General features: G+C 43.8%; 1 protein-coding gene across 2 annotated transcripts; it reads left to right on the forward strand.

Annotated features, from left to right (window-relative positions):
• The first annotated feature begins 61 nt into the window (after positions 1-61).
• On the forward strand, positions 62-16104 carry LOC143973628 (uncharacterized). 2 transcript variants are annotated; one of them, XM_077474484.1, is made up of 9 exons: positions 62-203; positions 6561-6670; positions 6908-7051; positions 7140-7236; positions 7849-7946; positions 8046-8145; positions 9899-10003; positions 10099-10197; positions 14462-16104. In XM_077474484.1, the coding sequence occupies exons 2-9, from the start codon at positions 6578-6580 to the stop codon at positions 15676-15678; spliced, it is 1953 nt and encodes a 650-aa protein (XP_077330610.1). In that variant the 5' UTR covers positions 62-203; positions 6561-6577; the 3' UTR covers positions 15679-16104. The 2 variants fall into 2 exon arrangements, with proteins under 2 accessions (XP_077330610.1, XP_077330611.1); XM_077474485.1 differs by lacking the exon at positions 6561-6670 and having other exon boundaries at positions 83-203.
• The last annotated feature ends 4706 nt before the right edge of the window (positions 16105-20810 follow it).

Below are 20810 nucleotides of genomic sequence, written 5' to 3' on the forward strand. Positions count from 1 at the left end.
CAGGAAATAAGCGGAGCAGCCATATTCTTGTAGCCCTGAGGAAGTAACGCAGCCATTTTATCATGGTCCACCAGGAAGTTGTAGAATTGACCAAAAAAAAAAAAAAACAAGGGGGACGGGTGTCAGATTGCCCTGCTCTGTCTCTTGTGTATTTATCCCTGCAGTTCTGGCTGTGTGTGGCTGGGTTGGCCAGGCTGAAACAGGTATGATGAGGCAATGTTTGTTGTTATTGCTGTCTGTCTGGGGAGGAACTTGCAGCTATAGGAGGGATGTGACCAATGTGAACCAACAGAGGGGGGGTGTTAGTGTTGGGCAACCAATCTTGGTTATAGTCAAGCCACAAAACAATGGGTTGCCCTATTACTTTGGCATGAAATGTTGCCTATCTGTTTTCACTGCTGGTCAGGAGCTGTAGCGGTACAAGCCAATAGCAAGGTATGACAGCGGGCAGACCAGTGTACTGATAGGACGCCTGTCATCAGAGGGTAATAGAAATCACTGGTGCAGATCTCCTGAAAATACCAGTTGCCTGACTTATTCTGATCCTCAGGCTTCAGTACTGCCAGCCGCACATCTGGAACAAGCAAGCCAATTTGAACAACTTTCCTGATCTGCCTCCAACTTCTGGAAAATCAAACCCCAACCCTGAACCACTTTTTAGAGTCCTGGAGCCATTTTAAAATTGTTTTGTTTACAGGTAAAAAAACAAAACAAAAAAACAACAATTTTAATGGGGCCATTTGGGGGGTGGGGGTGTTGTGCTATCTGAACATTTCAGGGCCTCTGTAACTGTGATAGGTAGTGAGGAGTAAAATATAAATTGTATGCCTTTTAGAAATCCTGAAGACGCTGACAGCTGATCACGTGGTAAGGGTCTGTGATCGGCCCCTTACTGGGATTGGTGATCACCCGAGTGTCCGTGCCGCAGGGAGCAGCGTGCAAAGGGGAGAAATCCTATGATGGTCTCCCGGAAATTCAGGTCCGCGCTGTAGCCGTCAAGTGGTAAAAATCCTTTTCAGGTTACCACTTTAGCTTTACAGAGGTCTACTGCCCTCGATCTGACCTCTGCGTTGATACTTCACATGCATGGTGCAATTGCTGTTTACATATGGCACCAGACCGGCGCTTGTGTTCGCCTTTGCACATGAGCATGGGGGGACAGGGGTGCTTTATTTATTTAGCTTTTTTTTTTTATTTTTAAACCGTTCCTTTTCATTTTTTTTTATTTTTATCTCAGGGAATGTAAATATCTCCTTTTGATAGCAATAGGTAGTGACAGGAACTCTTTATTAAAAAGATTGGGGGTCTATTAGACCCTAGATTTCTCCTCTGCCCTCAAAGCATCTGACCACACCAAGATCAGTGTGATAAAATGCTTTACCAATTTTCCAATGGTGCTGTTTATATCCGGTGAAACCCAAGTCATGAAATGTTTATAGCTTCCGGTTTCTTAGCCCATAGAGATGATTGGAACTGTTCTGGTCTCCAATCATCTCTATGGTCAGCTGGACGGAACCACTGGCTGCATTCTCGGGTTCCCTGTTGGGACAGGAGAGCCTGAGAAAACCATGGAAGACGGTGGAAGGGGATATTCCCTCCCACTGATTGTAAAAGCAGTCTAGAGGCTAATTAGCTGCTAGGATTGCTTTTACATGAAAGCCAACCGCTAGTTGAAACAAATGATACCTAAACCTGCAGGCATCATTCTAGTATAACCACTCGCTGCTGGTCCTTATTGGGCATATGTTGTAATGTTCTTTTTTCATGCAGCCTGTGGGCTGAACAAAAAAGAGATTGATCGGTGGGTATGTCCACCATTAGAATACCGCCCTTCATCCACCCACTTCTAATGATGGGCATACATGCCCAATCCTTCTTTTTTCTTTTTTTTTTTTTTTTTTTTTTTAACTGTGGTGATGAAATCACCTCCTACAGTGCTGGAGTTGCTGATTTTTGTATCAAACGTTGCTGCTGTCAAGATAAATATGTCAGTGCTACAGCTGAATATCTGCTTTGTTTTGTGTTTTTAACTGTGGTTGTGAAATCACCTCCTACAGCGCTGGAGTCACGGCTTTACGTATCGTGGGAGCAAATGCTGTTTCTGTCAGAATAAATAAACCCGTGCAGCAGCTGAGTGGTGTACCTGCTAAGCAAATGATGGTTAACAATAAAACAAAGTAACATTACAGTATAACCGTTATGCCCTGTACACACGGTCGGCAATTCAGACAGAAATGGTGAGATCAAATTATGTTTTCGGAAAATCTGATCGTGTGTGGGCTCTATCGGACTTTTTCCATCGGAAATTCAGATGGAAAAAGTTTGAGAGCTGGATCTAACATTTTCCGACAACAAAATCCGATCAGACTTTTGTCCGATCGTTTGTGGAGAATTCTGAGGGACAAAGTGCGTAAATTACGAGACAAAAGCTATTGGCTACTGGCCTCTACGTAGTCCTGTCGTATGCAACGATCGTTACCGCGTTCAGAACGATCGGATTTTCCGACAACTTTGTCCGACCGCGTGTATGCAACACAAGTTTCAGAAAAAAAATCAGACGGATTTTGTGGTCGGAATGTCCGACCGTGTGTACAGGGCATAAGACATACTATACCTGCAAAGCTAATACAATAAAACATAGTAAAAATAAAACATTACAGTTTAAAATACAGTAACAATAGAGAGAGAACAATAGATATAGAACAGAGCGGACAATAGAGAGCGAACATAAGACAGAACAATAGAGAATAAAAACAAAACCACAATATTTTTGGCTTTTTTTAATTTAATATAATTTTTATTTTTTTCACTTTTATATAAACTGTAAACTTTCCAGATTAGGGTCTTTCAAAATGGGAGACCCTGTGTAAGTGTGCCTAGGACTATGCAATTCTGTACCCTACGCTAATACTCCACTAGTTTGTGGTCGCGTTTGAAACATTCACCAATGCAAAGACCATGTTGGTCAGGAGGGACAATAAAAGCAGTTGTCACGCCTATATCCATGCTTTCTACAGACACAACATCTTCTTTGGGGATTTCTTTGGGTAGGGGTACCAGGAAAATGCCTCCCATACAGCCGGCTCAATGCATTTTGATTGGGAAGTTGGGCCACAGTGCCGCCTGGAAACAGAAGGGCTGTGATGATCTCTTCCTGGAATTTAAGGAAGGATCCAGTTCATCCTGAAACTTTGTATAGCACATAAACATTCAGCAAAGCCAGTTGGAATAAGTGCCAATAACTGTACAAGGGCTAAGAATGTTAAGGTTGTATTCATGGACACAGAGGGGTTTCTCCACAATGTCAGTCACCATAGGAATTTGGACCGTCGTGTCTGCGTGAAGGGAAGACGGAACGAAAACATTCTTAGCCCTTGTACACACGGTCGGAGATTCCGTCGGAATGTTTCCTATCGGAGCGTTTTGTCGGATATTCCGACTGTGTGTGGTTTGCATCGGACTTTTTCCGTGGGAATATCCGTCAGACCAACTTTTCCAACTTGCCGGAAATATTTTCCGACAAAATGCTCCGATCGGACATACTCCGATCATGTGTAGCCTACTCCGACGGACAAGGTGCCACGCATGCTCAGATCAAATTCCTAGACCAAAGCTATTGGCTACTAGCCTGAACGTAGTCCCGTCCTAACAAAATAACGCCATCATGTTATGCACAATCGGATTTCGACAACTTAGTCCGACCGTGTGTATGCAACATCACTTCCGGACCTCTTCCAGAATTAATCCGTCGGAATTACTCCGACGGATTTGGTTGTCTGAATCTCCGACCGTGTGTACAAGGGCTTATTATCCCTCCACTTCACAGCGAGCAAATTATATCATCTCACGCAGGCTCTCTCCCCCAGCCTAAGACGGGAATCTATAAACTGCTGGGGTAAGCCCCAGCAATTAGATCACACAGTGCCACATTCGCCAATTCCATGATCAAACAAGTGACTCAAAAGTGCCACGCATGTGTAGTAATTGCCCACATACAAATGGTACCCCTTTCTGAATTAGGGTGACACCAAGTCCCACACAATCTTACCAGCCCTCCCTATGTAGTCTGGGCAGTTTTCCAGCTCTACGTAACTATCTCTTCCCTTGTAAACCATGAAACTATATGTATAGCCTGTGGCCCTGTCACAGAGCTTATACATCTTGACCTTGTATCTGGCACGCTTGCTAAGAAGATACTGTTTGAATGACAAGCGGCCAGAAAACTTAATCAGGGACTCATCAATGCAGACAACTTGATTGGGAGTAAACAAGGCTGCAGACTGCTGGTTGAAGTGGTTTACAAGAGACCAAATTTTGTAGAAATAATCGTATTCAGGGTCACCCGAGGACGACAGAGTTCATTGTCATCGAAATGCATGAACTGCAACATCTCCTCGTATCGTGTCCTGATCATGGAGGCAGAGAGCACGGACATATGGTGAATTGGGTCAGTGGACCAATATGACTGCATTCTCTTTTTAGCTCTGCTCATGAGGAGGGATAGGCCCAGGAAGCCCTTCAATTTGGAGACCGTAATAGGTCTCCAATGTCTGGCGAGGGTCAACTGGGGATTAGCAGCGATGAATTGACCAGCATACAAATTGCTTTGGTCCACAATAGATCTATAGAGATCTTCCGTGAAAAACAGTGAAAAAAAATCAAGTGACGTAAAATAAACTGTTTCCAGCACTGGATAATTTTACAAGAGCACTTTGGGTGTTCTATGTTTGCAAGCGGTGGAGGATATTTACACATTGATTTACCAACCACGTTTTCATTTTTTGAACAATTACGGACGAATATTGACTTTTTTTTATTTATAATACTCAGTGTTTTGCATAGTTAAATTTCTGTATATTATAGTTTTATAAATTTGTGAACAGATGCCAAATTACATATGTTGGAATATTTCTATTTTAGTAGTCACAGCGCCCCCTATTATCACTTCACAATTGCCCATTTGTTGCCCATGCATTGCCACAATTGCTTGTTTGTTGCCATGTATTGTAACAATTGGCCTATTGCTGCTGGCTTATGTTAGTATTTGTGGGTTTGTTGTCTGTGTATAGTATTGCTGCCCCTTTTATGTCAGAATAGGATGCTATGTTTTTGCCTACATACTGTCATGTCAGTTTGTTGAGACTCAACCAAGGTTTCGTGGAACCCTAGGGTTCCTCCAGGCTAGGGTTTTCTTGAGCTGGGTATAACTGAAATCCCATCTGATGGTGCCTGCTTAGTACTTGGCAGAGCCAGTGACAATACTGCAATGGGTGTCAAAATGGCCATTCCTGTAAGGAGGCATTCTTCCTACTTGCCACCACCAATGCAAGAGGGATTTTCCCAATGACCACCAACAGACTAATACCCCTAGGGAAACCTGAAAATGATTTCAAGAGATCCTCTGGGGTAAAAAGGTTGAAAGGCTGGCAGCAAAGGAACACTTGCTAAAAAAAAAACTATCTACAACGCATGATACATTAGAGCAATGATCTCCACAAACTGGCCCAGGAGCCAGATGTGGCCCTTTGCCTGCTTGTATCTGGCCCTTGGGGCACTATTTTATCCAATGATACCATCAATGGGACTCAACTCCTACCAATGACACCAACGGCATGGCACAGTTCCTCCCAATGACACCAACATTGGGACACAATTCCTGGCAAAGTCCCCAATAGGGTACAGTTCTGCCCAATGACACTAGTGATGGGGCACAATTCCTCCCAATTACACCAGCGATGAGACTACATTTTTCTTACTGACACCAAAGATGGGGCATTGTTAACTCCCACTGCTGCTGGGACATTTCCTACACACAATAGCCACAGTCTGCCCCCCCCCTAATGTTTGAAGAACAGTAAACTGGCCCTTTGTTTAGAAAGTATGAAGACCCCCTGCATTAGTGTGGCGGTCAGTAAAAAAGAATGCTCTTTACACTTGTGGTCATTGGGATGAATTACCCCCTTATAGATGGCTAAAGAGATCAATGGTGTCAGTGGGAACTTATCTAAGAGGCAGAAATTGCACATTGGTCAAGGAACCCTTAGGAACTCTGGGGTTCCATGGAAACTTGGTTGAGAAGCCCTGGTTTAGAGTATCACATGTCACTCCAGTACCCACAGGCATCTTGGGCTCGCTGTTTCCTAAAGGTTCCCAGGTTTGGGCTTTGGTGAAGCTCAATACTGATGTTGGTAGACAAGATCATGGTTTGTGTTGGGTTTAGGCCAGAGCTCTGTGCAGACTATAAATTAGACCTACCTACCATTTGTAGCCACTGAGGTCTTCAGTACAGCATGTTCTGCCACCAATTTTCATGGCGGTGTTTTAATTATATTCCCATGTTTAAGAGTGTCCAGATACTTTTTGGAAAATGTTATCATTGTTCTCGCTCTAAAGCAGGAGTAGGCAAACTTTTGCCTTCCAGCTGTTATGGAACCACAAGTCCCATGTGGCATTACGAGAGTCACAAGCATGACTATTTTACTTTGCTTGTAATGTGTGGAGGACTATTCCTGACCAACCATGACCCCTTATTTATTACATATATATTGCTTTATAACCAGAGTCCAGTACTGCAGCCATGACTGATCCACAGACCATGAATGAGGAGAGGATGATGACGGAGAAGATATTAAACTTCACCTTGGAGATTATCTACCTTCTTACCGGAGAGGTGAGGGGGATTCTGGGAGGTCACATGACATCACTCTTATCTCTATTGATAAAACACAGACCTGACCGGAGAGGTGAGGGGGATTCTGGGAGGTCACATGACATTGCTTTTATCTCTATGTATAAAGCACATATCCAACTAGAGAGATGCGATTTAATTATTTTATTAAAATAAGAGTTCCAAAACTTTGTTGTGAGTTGAGTAACATTTTTAGTAATATGTATTTATCACATATAGGATTACATAGTGGTGAAGAAGACCTCTGTTGACCATACAACAACCAGACACATGATTTCTCCTCGTGCTCTGATAACTGATAAAAACAACAATAGGAAGATTCTAGATGTCACATGTAAGATCACAGAGCTGCTGACAGGAGAGGTGAGGAGGATTCTGGGAATTCTGGGACATTATCCAGTAACAGACGAGGGATGTGTCTGGATGGTGACCGTTTTATTGTTTGTTCCAGGATGTCACCATCTGCTTCTCATCAGAGGAGGAGGTGAAGGAGTTAGAAGAAAACAAGGACTTCATGATGGAGAACCGGCCACCCCTCAGATCACCGAGTAAGAGGAGACTTTCATTTCTTGTAAAGGAGAGAAGAGTATTGAGCAGTTGTGGTGTGTCCATTAAGGGTGCATGGGCGCCGCCCCCTCTCTCCAGCCACCCCCCCCCCATTGCATTGCATGAATCTATCCATGGGCACGCTGCCGCCCCTATTCAGGTACCCGGCCCCTCCCTTTGGGACATTGGGGCACCTGAATTGCGGCGGGGGTGTTCTTTTGAAGCAGCTGATTAGAGCCATAAGCGCGGGTCTGTTACCTGATTGGCTGAAAGGACAGGCGCTGTGATTGGATGCCTAGCAGGAGGAGGGGAGGAGACGAATGGAGGACACAGGAGCTGCTGTCTGAACCGCTGCAAGGTTCCACAGCTCACTGCCGTCACCTACTGCCTGACCCGAAACCAAGACAGGGTGGGGGAGGGGGGTGTGAGGGGGTCACAGTGGCAACTTTAGGTGGGCACAGTGAGGCTGCAATTTTCAGTTTGTTTGCGCGCCCCGCAAAAAAAAAAATTGAGCACCAGCCCCCACTGGTATTGGGGTTGCACCAAGATACGTACATTCTCTGACACAAAGACATAGAATCAATCTCTTCAGTCAGTGTGTGTGTTTCCTACAGATGGATCCAGTAACAGAAATCCCCCAGAGAGATGTCCCCGTCCTCTGTATTCCCGGGACTCCACACAGGAACATCAGGAGATCCCTCAGGAGGATCAGGTAGATGTGATTGACACTCATCAGTCTACTCTTTATTATCTGTATTTTCTGGTCATTTTAGGATTATGCAATCTGCTGTTTGTGTTCTGTGTTATTCAGGGTAAAAACCTATTTACTATTAAAGTTGAAGTTAAAGAGGAAGTAGGAGAGCCATCTGTAAGGGATGATGACCTAGAATTTTCTCCAGAGATCCATACAGGTGAGTAATAAAAGCTAAGAGTGCATTCACATCTGAATGTAGCAGAAATGAGCTTGTGGTGCCATTAAAAAAAAAAATGCAAAAACTCGCTTGACTCAATGCCAAAAAAAGGTACATGAGCTACTTTGGCACCAAACGTGTTGCGTCCCTCAGGTGTGAATGCAGTCACAGTCCAGAAACAAGTCCCAGATTCTCCTTGTTCAGTCACTACAACAATCTCTTCTCCCCCCCTCCTCTGTCAGTAGACAGTAATGGGGGGACAGTATGTGCCCAGTGGGGGAGTCAGGAGCCATCAGCCTCTATTAGACTCCGGATCTCCTCCTCACATCATGTCATTGTGTGTTACCAGCCAAGAGACGTGACCAGTCTCCCCCCCACACACACACTCTCTGGGGTCTCTCATACATCTCAGTACAGGGGGCTTCAAGCATATCCAAACCCAAAAGCAAAATGTACTATATTGCAGCTTGCAGTCCTCAAAAGTGTTGGTTGCATTTGTTTTCTTTTTTAGGCATTTTTCTTACTTATTTTTGCCTGCTGATCCTGCCAGACTGTTTTTTTTTTTTTTTTTGGAGGTTTTCGTTTTTGTTTTTATTTTCTTTAACCACTTACAGACCAGACCATTTTGCTGGCTTAAGACCAGACCACTTTTTGTGATTCGGCACTGCGCCGCTTTAACTGACAATTGCGTGGTTGTGCGACGTGGCTCCCAAACAAAATTGACGTTCTTTTTTTTCCCACAAATAGAGCTTTCTTTTGGTGGTATTTATTCACCCCTGCGGTTTTTATTTGTTGCGCTATAAACAAAAATAGAACGGCAATTTTGAAAAAAAAAACATTATTTTTTACTTTATGTTATAATAAATATCCCCCAAAAATATATAAAAAAAAATAAAATTTCCCTCCGTTTTAGGCCAATACGTATTCTTCTACATATTTTTGGTAAAAAAAATCACAATAAGTGATTATTGATTGGCTTGCGCAAAAGTTATAGCGTTTACAAAATAGGGGATAGTTTTATGGCATTTTTATTAATATATATATATTTTTTTTTTTCTACTAGTAATGGCGGCGATCAGCAATTTTTATTGTGACTACGACATTATGGTAGACACATCGGACATTTTTGACACATTTTTGGGACCATTGTCATTTATACAGCAACCACTGCTATCCAAATGCAGTGATTCCTGTGTAAATGACACTGGCAGTGAAGGGGTTAACCAGTGGGTGGCAGTGTAGGGGTTAAGTGTTCCTAGGGGTGTGTTACTAACTGTTGGGGGCTGGGCTTTCTTTTAGTGAACACTGATCTCTGCTCCAATCACATGGAGCAGAGATCAGCGTCACTTGTTGCTAGGCAGAACGGGGAGATGCTGTTTACAACGGCATCTCCCAGTTCAGCCGCCCTGTGAGACGATCGCGGGTATGCCCGTGGCGATCGAGTCCGCGGGACCCACGACCGGAATCATGGGAGTCCCGACCGGCGTGCGAGCCGATGGCAGGGCAGCATTTAAGATTGGACGTACCTGTACGCCAATATGCCTGCCCATGCCATTCTGCCGACGTACATTGGTGTGCGCCGGTCGGGAACTGGTTAACGGACCAAGTTATCCTGCAAAATTGGTAGTTAGAGGGTTGAGACAAAACATGTAACATTGGCAGGGGTGCATACATCAGTTAGCCTTTTTTTAATTTAGTTAAAATATATCTCCAGTATAGGTTGCTTTATTCTTCTTCAATCTTCTTTATTCAGACCTTGGAGACACCAGAGCCACTGAGGAAGATGTCAAAGATGAAGAGGGGAAAATTCTGAAAATTAAAATTGAGAAAGATGACATACCTGTAGAGACTGGCATAGGTGAGTACTAAACCCTTGCTGCCTGAAACAATGTGTGTGCTTCTTGTTTTGATGCATCTCATTACAGGGGGCTTCACTCTCATCTTTATTCACAGACACCAGAGCCACTCAGACAGAGGTCAAACATGAAGAGGAGGAACCACAAGTAATTCAAAAGGAGGAAGAGGAGGAAATGTCTCCATATATCACCATAGGTGAGTAATACATTAAACTCAGAAAAGCTACTTTGGTGCCAAATGTGTTGCCTCCCTCAGGTGTGAATACAGTGTCAATCCAGAGAAGAGTCCCAGATTCTCTGTGTTCAGTCACTACAACAATCTCTTCTCCTCCCCCCTCCTCTGTCAGTAGACCATAATGGGGGGACAGTATGTGCCCAATGGGGGAGTCAGGAGCCATCAGCCTCTATTCTATGCACCGGCACGACTGACCAGTCTTCCATCCAACCCTTGTGTGACTTCTAAATTCTGCAGGACCCTGTGATGGGCCCTTCCGACAGCAATTTTCACATCAACAGGTGGCAACATGGACGCTGCATATGAGACCCTTCCACTAGTGACGCAAAAAGAAGGAAAACATGAATCCCGGATGTCACATGTGTCACGTTTAGGTAGGTACTTAAAGGACTTGTAAAGGCAGAAGGTTTTAGCAGCCTCCCCAACCTGAGCTCCTTCTCTCTCCAGCAATGTCCACAATCCCCTCAGCCATCCAGTACACTCCTCCTGATTGGCTGAGACAGAGCAGCGGCGCTATTGGCTCCCGTGGCTGTCAGTCAGTCAGACAATCGAGGGGAGAGGGGGTGGGGCCTGGTCAGGGCTCCATGTCTGAATGGATACATGGAGCTCTGACTCGGCTTGGGTGACACCTGTAGCAAGCTGCCGGCTGAGGTGCACTCAAAGGAGGGAGGGACTAGGAGCAGCAAAGAGGGACCTGGGAAGAGGAGGATTGAGGCTGCTCCGTGCAAAACCAACTGCACAGAGGAGGTAAGTATAACGTGTTTTGTTATTTGTAAAAGCTTGTGGTTGTGTTTTTTTTTTTTTTTTTTTTTTTATTTAATCACTTTAAGGTTTTGGGGTGTGTGTGTGTGTGTGTGTGTGTGTGTGTGTGTGTGTGTGTGTGTGTGTTTTTTTATTTATAAACTAGGTACCAAGGTTGAAGTGTAAAGGTATTTTTTATTTATTTTTTCTCATTGAAAATGTGCTTTAAAATGTTATAATCACACTAAACTTTTATATATCTCTAGTGGCAATTTGTCGGCAACCACTCAGAAAACGATAAACATTTTTCTTTTTCCGAGTGGTTGCCGACAAAGTCGCACTAAAGGGTATAAAAGTTTAGTGTTGATATAACAAGGACGGTGACAACCAATACCTACATTTTGAAGGGTGGAACAATTTTTCGGTAAAATGTTTTAATCAACCACTTCCCGACTGCGCTATACCCAAAAGATGTCTACAGTGCCATTGTCTTGTTCTGGGAGGGTATTTATTGACGTCCTCCAAGAACAACGTGCGCCGTCTAGGGCGCTCAACCAGCGTGCTCTGTGACCGATGTGTCCTTCAGACACAGTTGATCACAGCTCGGGGTAAAGGGACATTCTCAGCGGCCCTTTACCATGTGATCAGCTGTGTCTTACCAGTTATCGTCCTTTCCTTTCCTCGCGCTGTCACTGCATAAGGAGACGAGAGCCGGTAACCGGCAATTGTGACAGGTTTTTACTTAATAATAATAATAATAATAATAATAATCGGGGCTCTGATCATCAGTGCAGCCCCATCAGTGTCACCTATCCATGTCCATCAGTGCAGCTTATCAGTGAAGAAGAAAAATTACTTATTTGCTAAATTTTATAACCGAAACTTAAGAAAAATGTTTTTGTTTTTTTTATCTTTTTTGTTTAGCAAACAATAAAAAAAAACACAGTGGCGATTAAATATCCACCAAAAAGCTCTATTTGTGTGGAAAAAAAATTATAAAAATGTCATATGGGTACAGTGTAGCGTAACCGCGCAATTGTCATTCAAAGTATGACAGCGCTGAAAATTGGCCTGAGCTGGAAAGGGGGTAAAAGTGCACAGTATTGAAGTGGTTAAACAGGCTTACCCAAAAAAACTATTTTATATTCTCTCCTTCTTTTAGCTTTATTTACTTTCTCAAAACTGAGATCTGACAATTGCTGCCATGCGAACTGCCCTGCCATTGAATGAAAAATGATCTATGAATGGGAAGATGGGTGGACTTGTAAAAGGTCTGCCTTCTCCATTCATAAACCATTTTTCATTCATAGAAGCTATGGTGCAGCTTCTATGAAAGGAGGAGGGAGGGTGGAAAGGGCAGACATAGTTGGCACGCACTCTTGATGTGTGCCTATGACAGGTACACTGGCTCTAATAACCCCCAACGCACCAGAAGATTACAATGGCGGGGGATTGGAGGAGGAAGATTTCAACGAGGCAGCAGTGCAAGGGACATATCACATTGACATTAGGTAATGTCTCTTGCGCTGATTATTTTTTAAAAAGTGTTTCTTTTTTTTTGTTTGTTTACTAAACTTCGGCTTTAAAGTCCCTTTCACACGGGGCGGATCCGTTTTGACAGGCTCTGCTTGCTCGGTGGGGATCGCCGCAGGCTGATGACGGGTCCGTCTCCACTCACTGTGCAGAGATGGACCTGTCAGTCCTGCTCTCAATGGGGAAATTGGAAGAAAATGGACAGGCTGTCTGTTTTCTTTCAATCCGACCCACTGGATGGATGGCGAACGACATCCACCTACCCATAGAGGACAATGGATGGCCCAAACGGGTCCATCTGAAAAACTAACAGGCGGACCCGAACGTGTGAAAGTGGCCTTAAGCTGATCTCCAGTTTTACTGTCGCTTTAAGAGGTTCTTCTATTGTGCCCCTCAAACACAAAAATGAAGTCAACAGCTACAAAAGCTGTAGCTGCTGACTTTTATTAATAGGACATTTACCTGTCCAGGGGTGCAGTGCTGTCCTCACCTGGGCTGGTTCTTCGCTGGTCTTTGGGTCCCTGGTGCTGCCATCCTTACTATAGGAAGCCGACTGTGACTCATTCAGATTCACAGCTTGCTCCCTACTTTGCATGTGCGAGTCGCACTGCGCCCCGTGAATGGTCCCACAGCCTCCTGGGACCTGTCATGTGTCTCAAGAGGCTCTGCACAGAGGTGGGCACAACTTCCACTCGGATCACCTAAGTGTCCAAAAGTTAAAGGGGGGGGGGGTGTCGGAGGAAGCAGAAAAGCAGAACTTCCCTTTAGGGCTGAAGTTCTGCTTTAGCTAGTTTTTGGCCCAAACAAACTTTCCAACACTAACAGGTGCGTCCGCTGGGTGCACTGTATAAAACTGCATGTAGCCTCAGCTACATACAATAAAAAGCACTGTGTTCTGTCTGTGGAATGCAAACTTCCCATGCCACACCATGTCAGCCATTCATAGGCAGGTTTGTATTCTCTGAATGTAGTCAATGCTTTTCCTGGTTCGGTGAGGTGGAGAGGCAGGCAGATGATGTCACAATCTCCACGCCCCAGCCAATCAGATGAAGCTTTGTACTTATTCAGAGAATACAAAGCTGCCTATCAATACCAGGGCAGCACTCGGCCTGGCTCAATTTTTATTCTGGGTATGCAACGAGATGTTTGTGTCCCACAACTGGAACATAAGGCTGTCTACTGTAGCTGGAGATCAGCTTTAAAGGCTAGGTAGGGAGGTGATGGGAGGGGTGGAGGAGCTGGGCCAGCAAAAAACAGTAGTTTGGACAATTCCAGTAGAGGAGAGGGCTATAACAAGCAAGGAGGGAGAGATCTGTTCTAGAGAATTGACGCCTCCTGGAATAGCAAATCAATGAAAACGGATTTATGGAAAGGAAAAATGCTGTAGGTAAGCATTTCAAATTAACTTTATTTTTGTTGTTGTGCTTTTCCCTGCAAGGCTGGTGACAGGGTCTCTTTTTAAAAGTAAATAACACTCCGTAGTGGAAGCTCCACATGGGTGTGGACTGAAAACTTCCATGCATAATTTGTACCTATAGGTAAGCCTATAATAAGACTTGCCTATAAGTACTGTAAATATCTCCTAAACACTCACTGTCTAGGAGATGTGTACTGTACATGCAGCCAGTTACATCACCGTCCCTTCAGAGTCCTGTGCCGGCTCCCGCACGGGAGACGTCATCGCGGCTCTGGCCACTCGCAAAGCCGGAGTCCACAAACCCAGAAGTAAAACTGGGTGAAAATAGAATCCTTGTCGGCAGTGACCGCTCGCTGCTGGAAGGGCTTTGTTCTGAGGCAAGTTTTCACGCGATGCATACTAGTGCATTATGGCTTTTCCTTGCAGGTTAAAAAAAAACAGTGGTACTACTGCTTTAACTGCATCCAACTGTCCATTTCCTGCACCTTAATTCGTTATTTTTACCATTTATTTTATTTATTTTTTCCTTTTTAGATGGAAGACGCAGGAGAAATAACATGAGATCCCATCGAATGATCTCTCCAGATGGTGAGATAGAGGAGGATGAAGTCACGTTCGATTCCTCAGATAAAAGCCACATTATCGTAAAGGTTGATCCTGCAATTCATAGCGCAAATCTGCCATCTGATCACAATGTTGCCAATCTGGCAGCTCATGCTGGGTGTGAGACCTCCCCATGCGCTGAATGTTTAGTGGAAAGAACAGAATGTCATTTGGGCCAAAGATCTATCGCAAGGGAGAGACCGTATTCATGTTCAAAATGCGGGAAATGTTTTTCTTGTAAGTCCTATCTAATCATGCATGAAAAAATTCACACGGGAATAAAGTCCTATTCATGTCCTGACTGCGGTAAGTGTTTTTCTTGGAGGAGGACTCTTACCATACATAAACGAGTTCACACAGGAGAGCGGCCATATTCCTGTACCGTGTGCGGGAGATGTTTTAGACAGAAGTCTGTTCTCGACCTCCATGAATTAACTCACAGGCCGGACAAGCCGTTTTCCTGTTCCGAATGCGGAAAGCGTTTTATCCAAAGAGGACAGCTTATTGCTCACATGAGATCTCACACGGGAGAGAAGCCTTACTCGTGCGAAGAGTGTGGGAAATGTTTTTTTTCAAAGTCAGGCCTTTTAAGGCACCAGAAGAGTCACACCGGGGAGAGGCCATTCTCCTGTCCAGAGTGCGGGAAGTCTTTTTCTCACAGAGCCAATCTGGTCCAACATCAGAGAGGCCACACGGGCGTTAAACCGCATCTGTGCTCTGAGTGCGGTAGAGGCTTCAAACGAAGATCGCATCTGAAGGAGCATCAGAGAGTCCACACAGGCGATCGCCCCTACGCCTGCTCCGAGTGTGGAAGAGATTTCGCAAATCGCTCCGCCTTAATTAGGCACGAGAGACTACACACTGGTCATCGGCCGTATTCCTGCTCTGAGTGCGACAAAGGTTTTACCAACAAGTCCGACCTGGTTAAGCATGAGAGAGTCCACTCTGGCGCTCGCCCGTTCTCCTGTTCAGAGTGCGGGAGAGGTTTTGCCAGTAAATCGGCCATGGTTAGACATGTAAAGGCCCACGCCGGTGAACTTCCATATTCATGTCCTCAGTGTGAGAAACAGTTTTCCCATAAGTTCTCCCTTATGTCCCATCTTAGTTCCCACAAGGGACAAGAGGTCCCAATTTCGGGAGGCAGCTGAGCAAGGATGTGCACACTGATGCTTCTTATGGGGCTACAGTGTTAGGACACAAGCTGGAAAACCAATATTTCTGTTTATAACTGTGCCGGATGTGCAAAGTGGGTGACTTCGCTGATTTTCATGAGGACAGTTGGCAGCAGATATATACTTTCTTCTCTTGCCAGTTGGTAGTTCTGTGGATTCAAGACAAACAGTATTGCAAGCTAAGGAAATATCTTACTGATTGAAACTTTTATTGTGCATATAATAACATATTGTCAATGGGTGTGAAATGTGTGTGTTGACACTGCTCACAAATTTAAGAGACTGCATATGCATACCCTCCATATTCAGTTTTACTCAGGTCTCTGCAAGCTTGTTGTTCTGTGTGTGTGAACATTAGACTGGATCTGGAACATGAATAACTGCAGTCCTCTTTCTGGAAAAGATGAAAATATGGCATAGTGTCTGTTTGGTAAGCAAGATCAAACCGTACAGGTCTGCTTTATGCTTTTCTTCTGCAGTTGTTATAAATACTACATTGTGAAGGATTTTTTTTTTTGGGGGGGGGGGGGTGGGCGCTATTGGGAGCTCCTGGCAACATACAGTGCATCCAGAAAGTATTCGCCACGCTTCACTTTTTCCACATTTTGTTCTGTTACAGCCTTATTCCAAAATGTATTGCACTCATTATTTTCCTCCAAATTCTACAAACGATACCCCATAATGACAATGTAAAAGAAGTTTGACATCCTTGCAAATGTATTAAAAGTGAGAAAAAAATCACATGTACAGAAGCATTCACAGCCTTTGCCACAACACTCAAAATTGAGCTCAGGTGCCTCCTGTTTCCACTGATCATCCTTGAGATGTTTCTACAACTTTATTGGAGTCCACCTGTGGTAAATCAGTTGATAGGTGTGCCATTCAAAATCGTGTCCAATCTATATAAGGTCCCACAGTTAACAGTGCATGTCGGAGCACAAACCAAGCCATGAAGTCCAAGCATTTGTCTGTAGACCTCCGAGACAGGATTTTATTGAGGTTACAGAAACATTTCTGCAGCATTGAAGGTCCCGATGAGCACAGTGGCCACCATCTGTAAATGGAAGAAGTTTCTCTGTGGAGAGAGGAGAATCTTCCAGAAGAACGACCATCTCTGCAGCACTCCACCAATCAGGCCTGTATGGTAGAGTGGCCAGACGGAAGCCACAACTCCGTAAAAGGCATAGGACAGCCCACCTGGAGTTTGCCTAAATGCAACTGAAGGTCTCTCAGACCATGAGAAACAAAAATTTCTAGTCTGATGAACCAAAGATTGAACTCTTTGGCCTGAGTTGCAAGTGTCAAGGAAAGCAGGCACCGCTCATCACCTGGTCAATACCATCCCTACAGTGAAGCATGGTGGTGGCAGCATCATGCTGTGGGGATGTTTTTCAGAAGCAGGAACTGGGAGACTAGTCTGGATTGAGGGAAAGATGAATGCAGCAATGTACAGAGACATCCTTGATGAAAACCTGCTCCAGAGCGCTCTGGACTTCAGTCTGGGGCGAAGGTTCATCTTCCAACAGAACAGCGACCCCAAGCACACAACCAAGATAACAAAGGAGTGGTTATGGGAAAACTGTGAATGTCCTTGAGTGGCCCATCCAGAGCCCAGACTTGAACCCGATTTGAACATCTTTTGTAGCAACATACTAAAACTTGAGGCTGTAATTGGTGCCAAAGGTACTTCAACAAAGTATTGAGCAAAGGCTGTAAATACTTGTGTACATGGATTTTTTTTATTTTTTTTTATAAATTTGCAAAGATTTCAAACAAACTTTTCATGTTGTCATTATGAGGTATTGATTGTAGAATTTTGAGGAAAATAATGAATTGAATCCCTTATGTAATAAAGGCTGTAACATAACAAAATGTGGAAAAAGTGAAGCACTAATTTTTTCCAGGTGCACTGTAATTCATTGACTCTAATGAGGTTTGGGTGAACATTTTGACTGATCAGCAGATTTATTTGCATGCATCCATGGTAAAGTTGCCAACAGGGGCGGTATAGACTTTACCAAAAGTAGATAGCATAAGAGAAGGTTGGATGCAACCACAATCTTTAACAAAATTGGCTCTACACTTGACCAAAGGTTGGGTGCTAGCAGTATAGAGAAGGTTAGGTGCTCCCTTTTGTTGCCAGCGGTTTAGACATTAATGATTGTGAGGGGACAGAAAATTTACACTGTTATACAAGCTGTACGCTCACTACTTTACATTGTAGCAAAGTGTCATTTCTTCAGTGTTGTCACATAAAAAGATAGAATAAAATATTTACAAAAAAATGTGAGGGGTGTACTCACTATTGTGAGATACTCTATATCTCTGCAAAGGCCCTGCAAGTATAGAAAATCCTGTTGATCTGCCAGAGATGCACTCGGCTCCTAAATGACTGTTTAGGGCTGAGTAGTGTCAGCTCTGCCCAGTTGTCTTTTGCTTAAAGTGGTGTTGCCACCAAAAAAAATAAAAAAAAAATAAAAGTTGCTTCAAATTCTTAAAAAAAAAAAAAAATTGGCAAAAAAAATTTTTTTTTACTCACCTCTAAATACCTGTTGCTAGGGGGTGCCTCGTAGTCTGCCTTCTTCCTTGCCCGGACTGGTGACATCACTTCCCCTTGCGCCGCACAGTCACCTGGGACCTGTCACGTGTCCCAGGTGACTGTACGGCGTATCAGGGCGCCCTGCGCCGCTCGTGCATGCGCAGTGGGTGCTCGGCTGTGGCTTCACAGTACACATGACGGCGCCGCGAGAAGAGCGGGGAACGAGGGGGGGGCTTCATTCCCCTGCATCGCTGGACCCTGGGACAGGTAAGTGTCCGATTATTAAAAGTCAGCAGCTGCAGTATTTGTAGCTGCTGACTTTTAATTATTTTTTTTTTAGGGGGTACCACACTTTAACTATTAACCTAATCGCTCCCATTCTCATCTCCACAGCATAAACAATAATTCTCAACCTTTTTAACACATAGGAACCCTTGAAATTTCCAGTCTCAGGGAGTCCCTACTAAAAGTTACTATAGCTACAACTCATGATACGTTGGTGTGCTGATCAGTGGGAAGAATGCTCCGTATAATTGTGGTCATTGAATTACCCCTTTTTAAAGATTTATAAAAAAAAAAAAAAAAATTGTAATTCCTTTATTAAATGAAAGAAAATATAACAGAAGCATGGACAACATTGATAGAACAATTCAAAAAAAAACAAAAGCCATGGTATCACTTAGGCTGGAAATACAGTAAGCAGTCCCGAACTTAGGCGTAAACAGACTTGTAGGCGCTCCCGGACTGGGAGCGAGACTCTTTTACAGGACCTCTAGTACCATCCAAGCAATTCAAGCCAACACAAGTGAGCAGTAATCATTGCCTGACCATGCATTGCAGTAATATGTGCAAATTGTAATTCTATAGAGAGGGAAGGGGAGAGGGAGGAGTGATGGGCTGCTACCTGGTCGATCTGAGTGTACATTATCGATGACAAGTAGATTCCGGGGAAGCCCACCACCCAACCACGTCCTCAAAAACTGACGGATGTCGTCTGAGTAAGAGAACCAGAAGGAATGGAAGGGGGAGGGGATTACAAGGGTTGGGCAGGGGGAAAGGTAGGCAGAGGGAAGGAGCCAGAAGATGGGAAAGTAGGTATAAGAAAGAAAGGAAGAAGATTTATAAATTTGATCAATGGTGTCAGTGGGAAGTTACATAGTATTTGAGGTTGAAAAAACACAAGTCCATCAAATCCAACCCATGTGTGTGTGTTTATATGTCAGTATTACATTGTATTGAATACATTGAGTATGTTGCGGTCGTTCAGGTGCTTATTTAATAGTTTCTTGAAACTATCAATGCTCCCCACTGAGACCCCCGCCTGTGGAAGGGAATTCCACATCCTTTCCACTCTTACAGTAAAGAACCCTCTACGTAGTTTAATGTTAAACCTCTTTTCTTCTAATTTTAATGAGTGGCCACGAGTCTTGTTAAACTCCCTTCTGAGAAAAAAAGTTTTCTCCCTATTGTGGGGTCACCAGTACGGTATTTGTATATTGAAATCATATCTCCTCTCAAGCGTCTCTTCTCCAGAGAGAATAAGTTCAGTGCTCACAACCTTTCTTCATAACAAATATCCTCCAGACCCTTTTATTAGCTTTGTTGCCCTTCTTTGTACTCGCTCCATTTCCAGTACATCGTTCCTGAGGACTGGTGCCTAGAACTGGTCAGCATATTCCAGGTGCAGCCGGACCAGAGTCTTCTAGAGTGTGAGAATTATCATTTTATCTCGGGAGTTGATCCCCTTTTTAATGCATGCCAATATTCTGTTTGCTTTGTTAGCAGCAGCTTGGCATTGCATGCCATTGCTGAGCCTATCACATATTTTTGCCACCCAAATGCATTATTTTACATTTTTCTACATTGAAGTTTTTCTGAGAGGCCGAAATTACTCATTGCTTAAGTAACCCCTAACAACCTCATGGAGGAACCCTGGTTGAGAAACCTTGTTCTAGTCTAAGATGAGAACTAGGCTAGCCAATTGGACTCCTTGTGATAACACAGGACAGTCCCAAATTTCTGACATGATCAACAGGTAATTTTTTAATTGAACACTTATAACAAAGACTTTTAATGCAAGATTTAACACGCCAAATGGTGGTAGATAGCAATTTGTTGCAATATTTAACTCACCAAAAGATAGCAATTAACCAACACGATTGCTGACTACCCTTCCCTAGTGACTATGGCAGTGGCCACACTACTGTCTCTATCAGATTGTATAATGACTGCGTTGACTTCTGTAAATAGCTTCTTTGCACTTTTGAGTTTGCCACCAGCTCAGGTTGAGCTTTTCTTGTCAAGGAGTTTAGTAAATCTGCTGGTATCTTTTGCGGCTTCTGATCACTATGAACATGCAAAAATGATCAGATTAATGCAACCTAAGACCATCCCATATAAGTATTCAGATTGTGGTCAGTAGGTTGCCTTGATCCTCTTGTCTGTTAATGTAAGCAAAACCTGCCTATATTTGCTATAACCTGTCAGCATGGCAGAATAGGATAGAATTGGCTTCCCCAACGATCATTAAAATTGGCTCTACTATTTTCTAGCAATTTTTGCCAGCTTT

Source organism: Lithobates pipiens, unplaced genomic scaffold (genome assembly GCF_037356315.1).
Source record: "Lithobates pipiens isolate NorthernLeopardFrog02 unplaced genomic scaffold, aLitPip1_a1.2 Scaffold_88, whole genome shotgun sequence".
Lineage (NCBI taxonomy): Eukaryota > Metazoa > Chordata > Amphibia > Anura > Ranidae > Lithobates > Lithobates pipiens.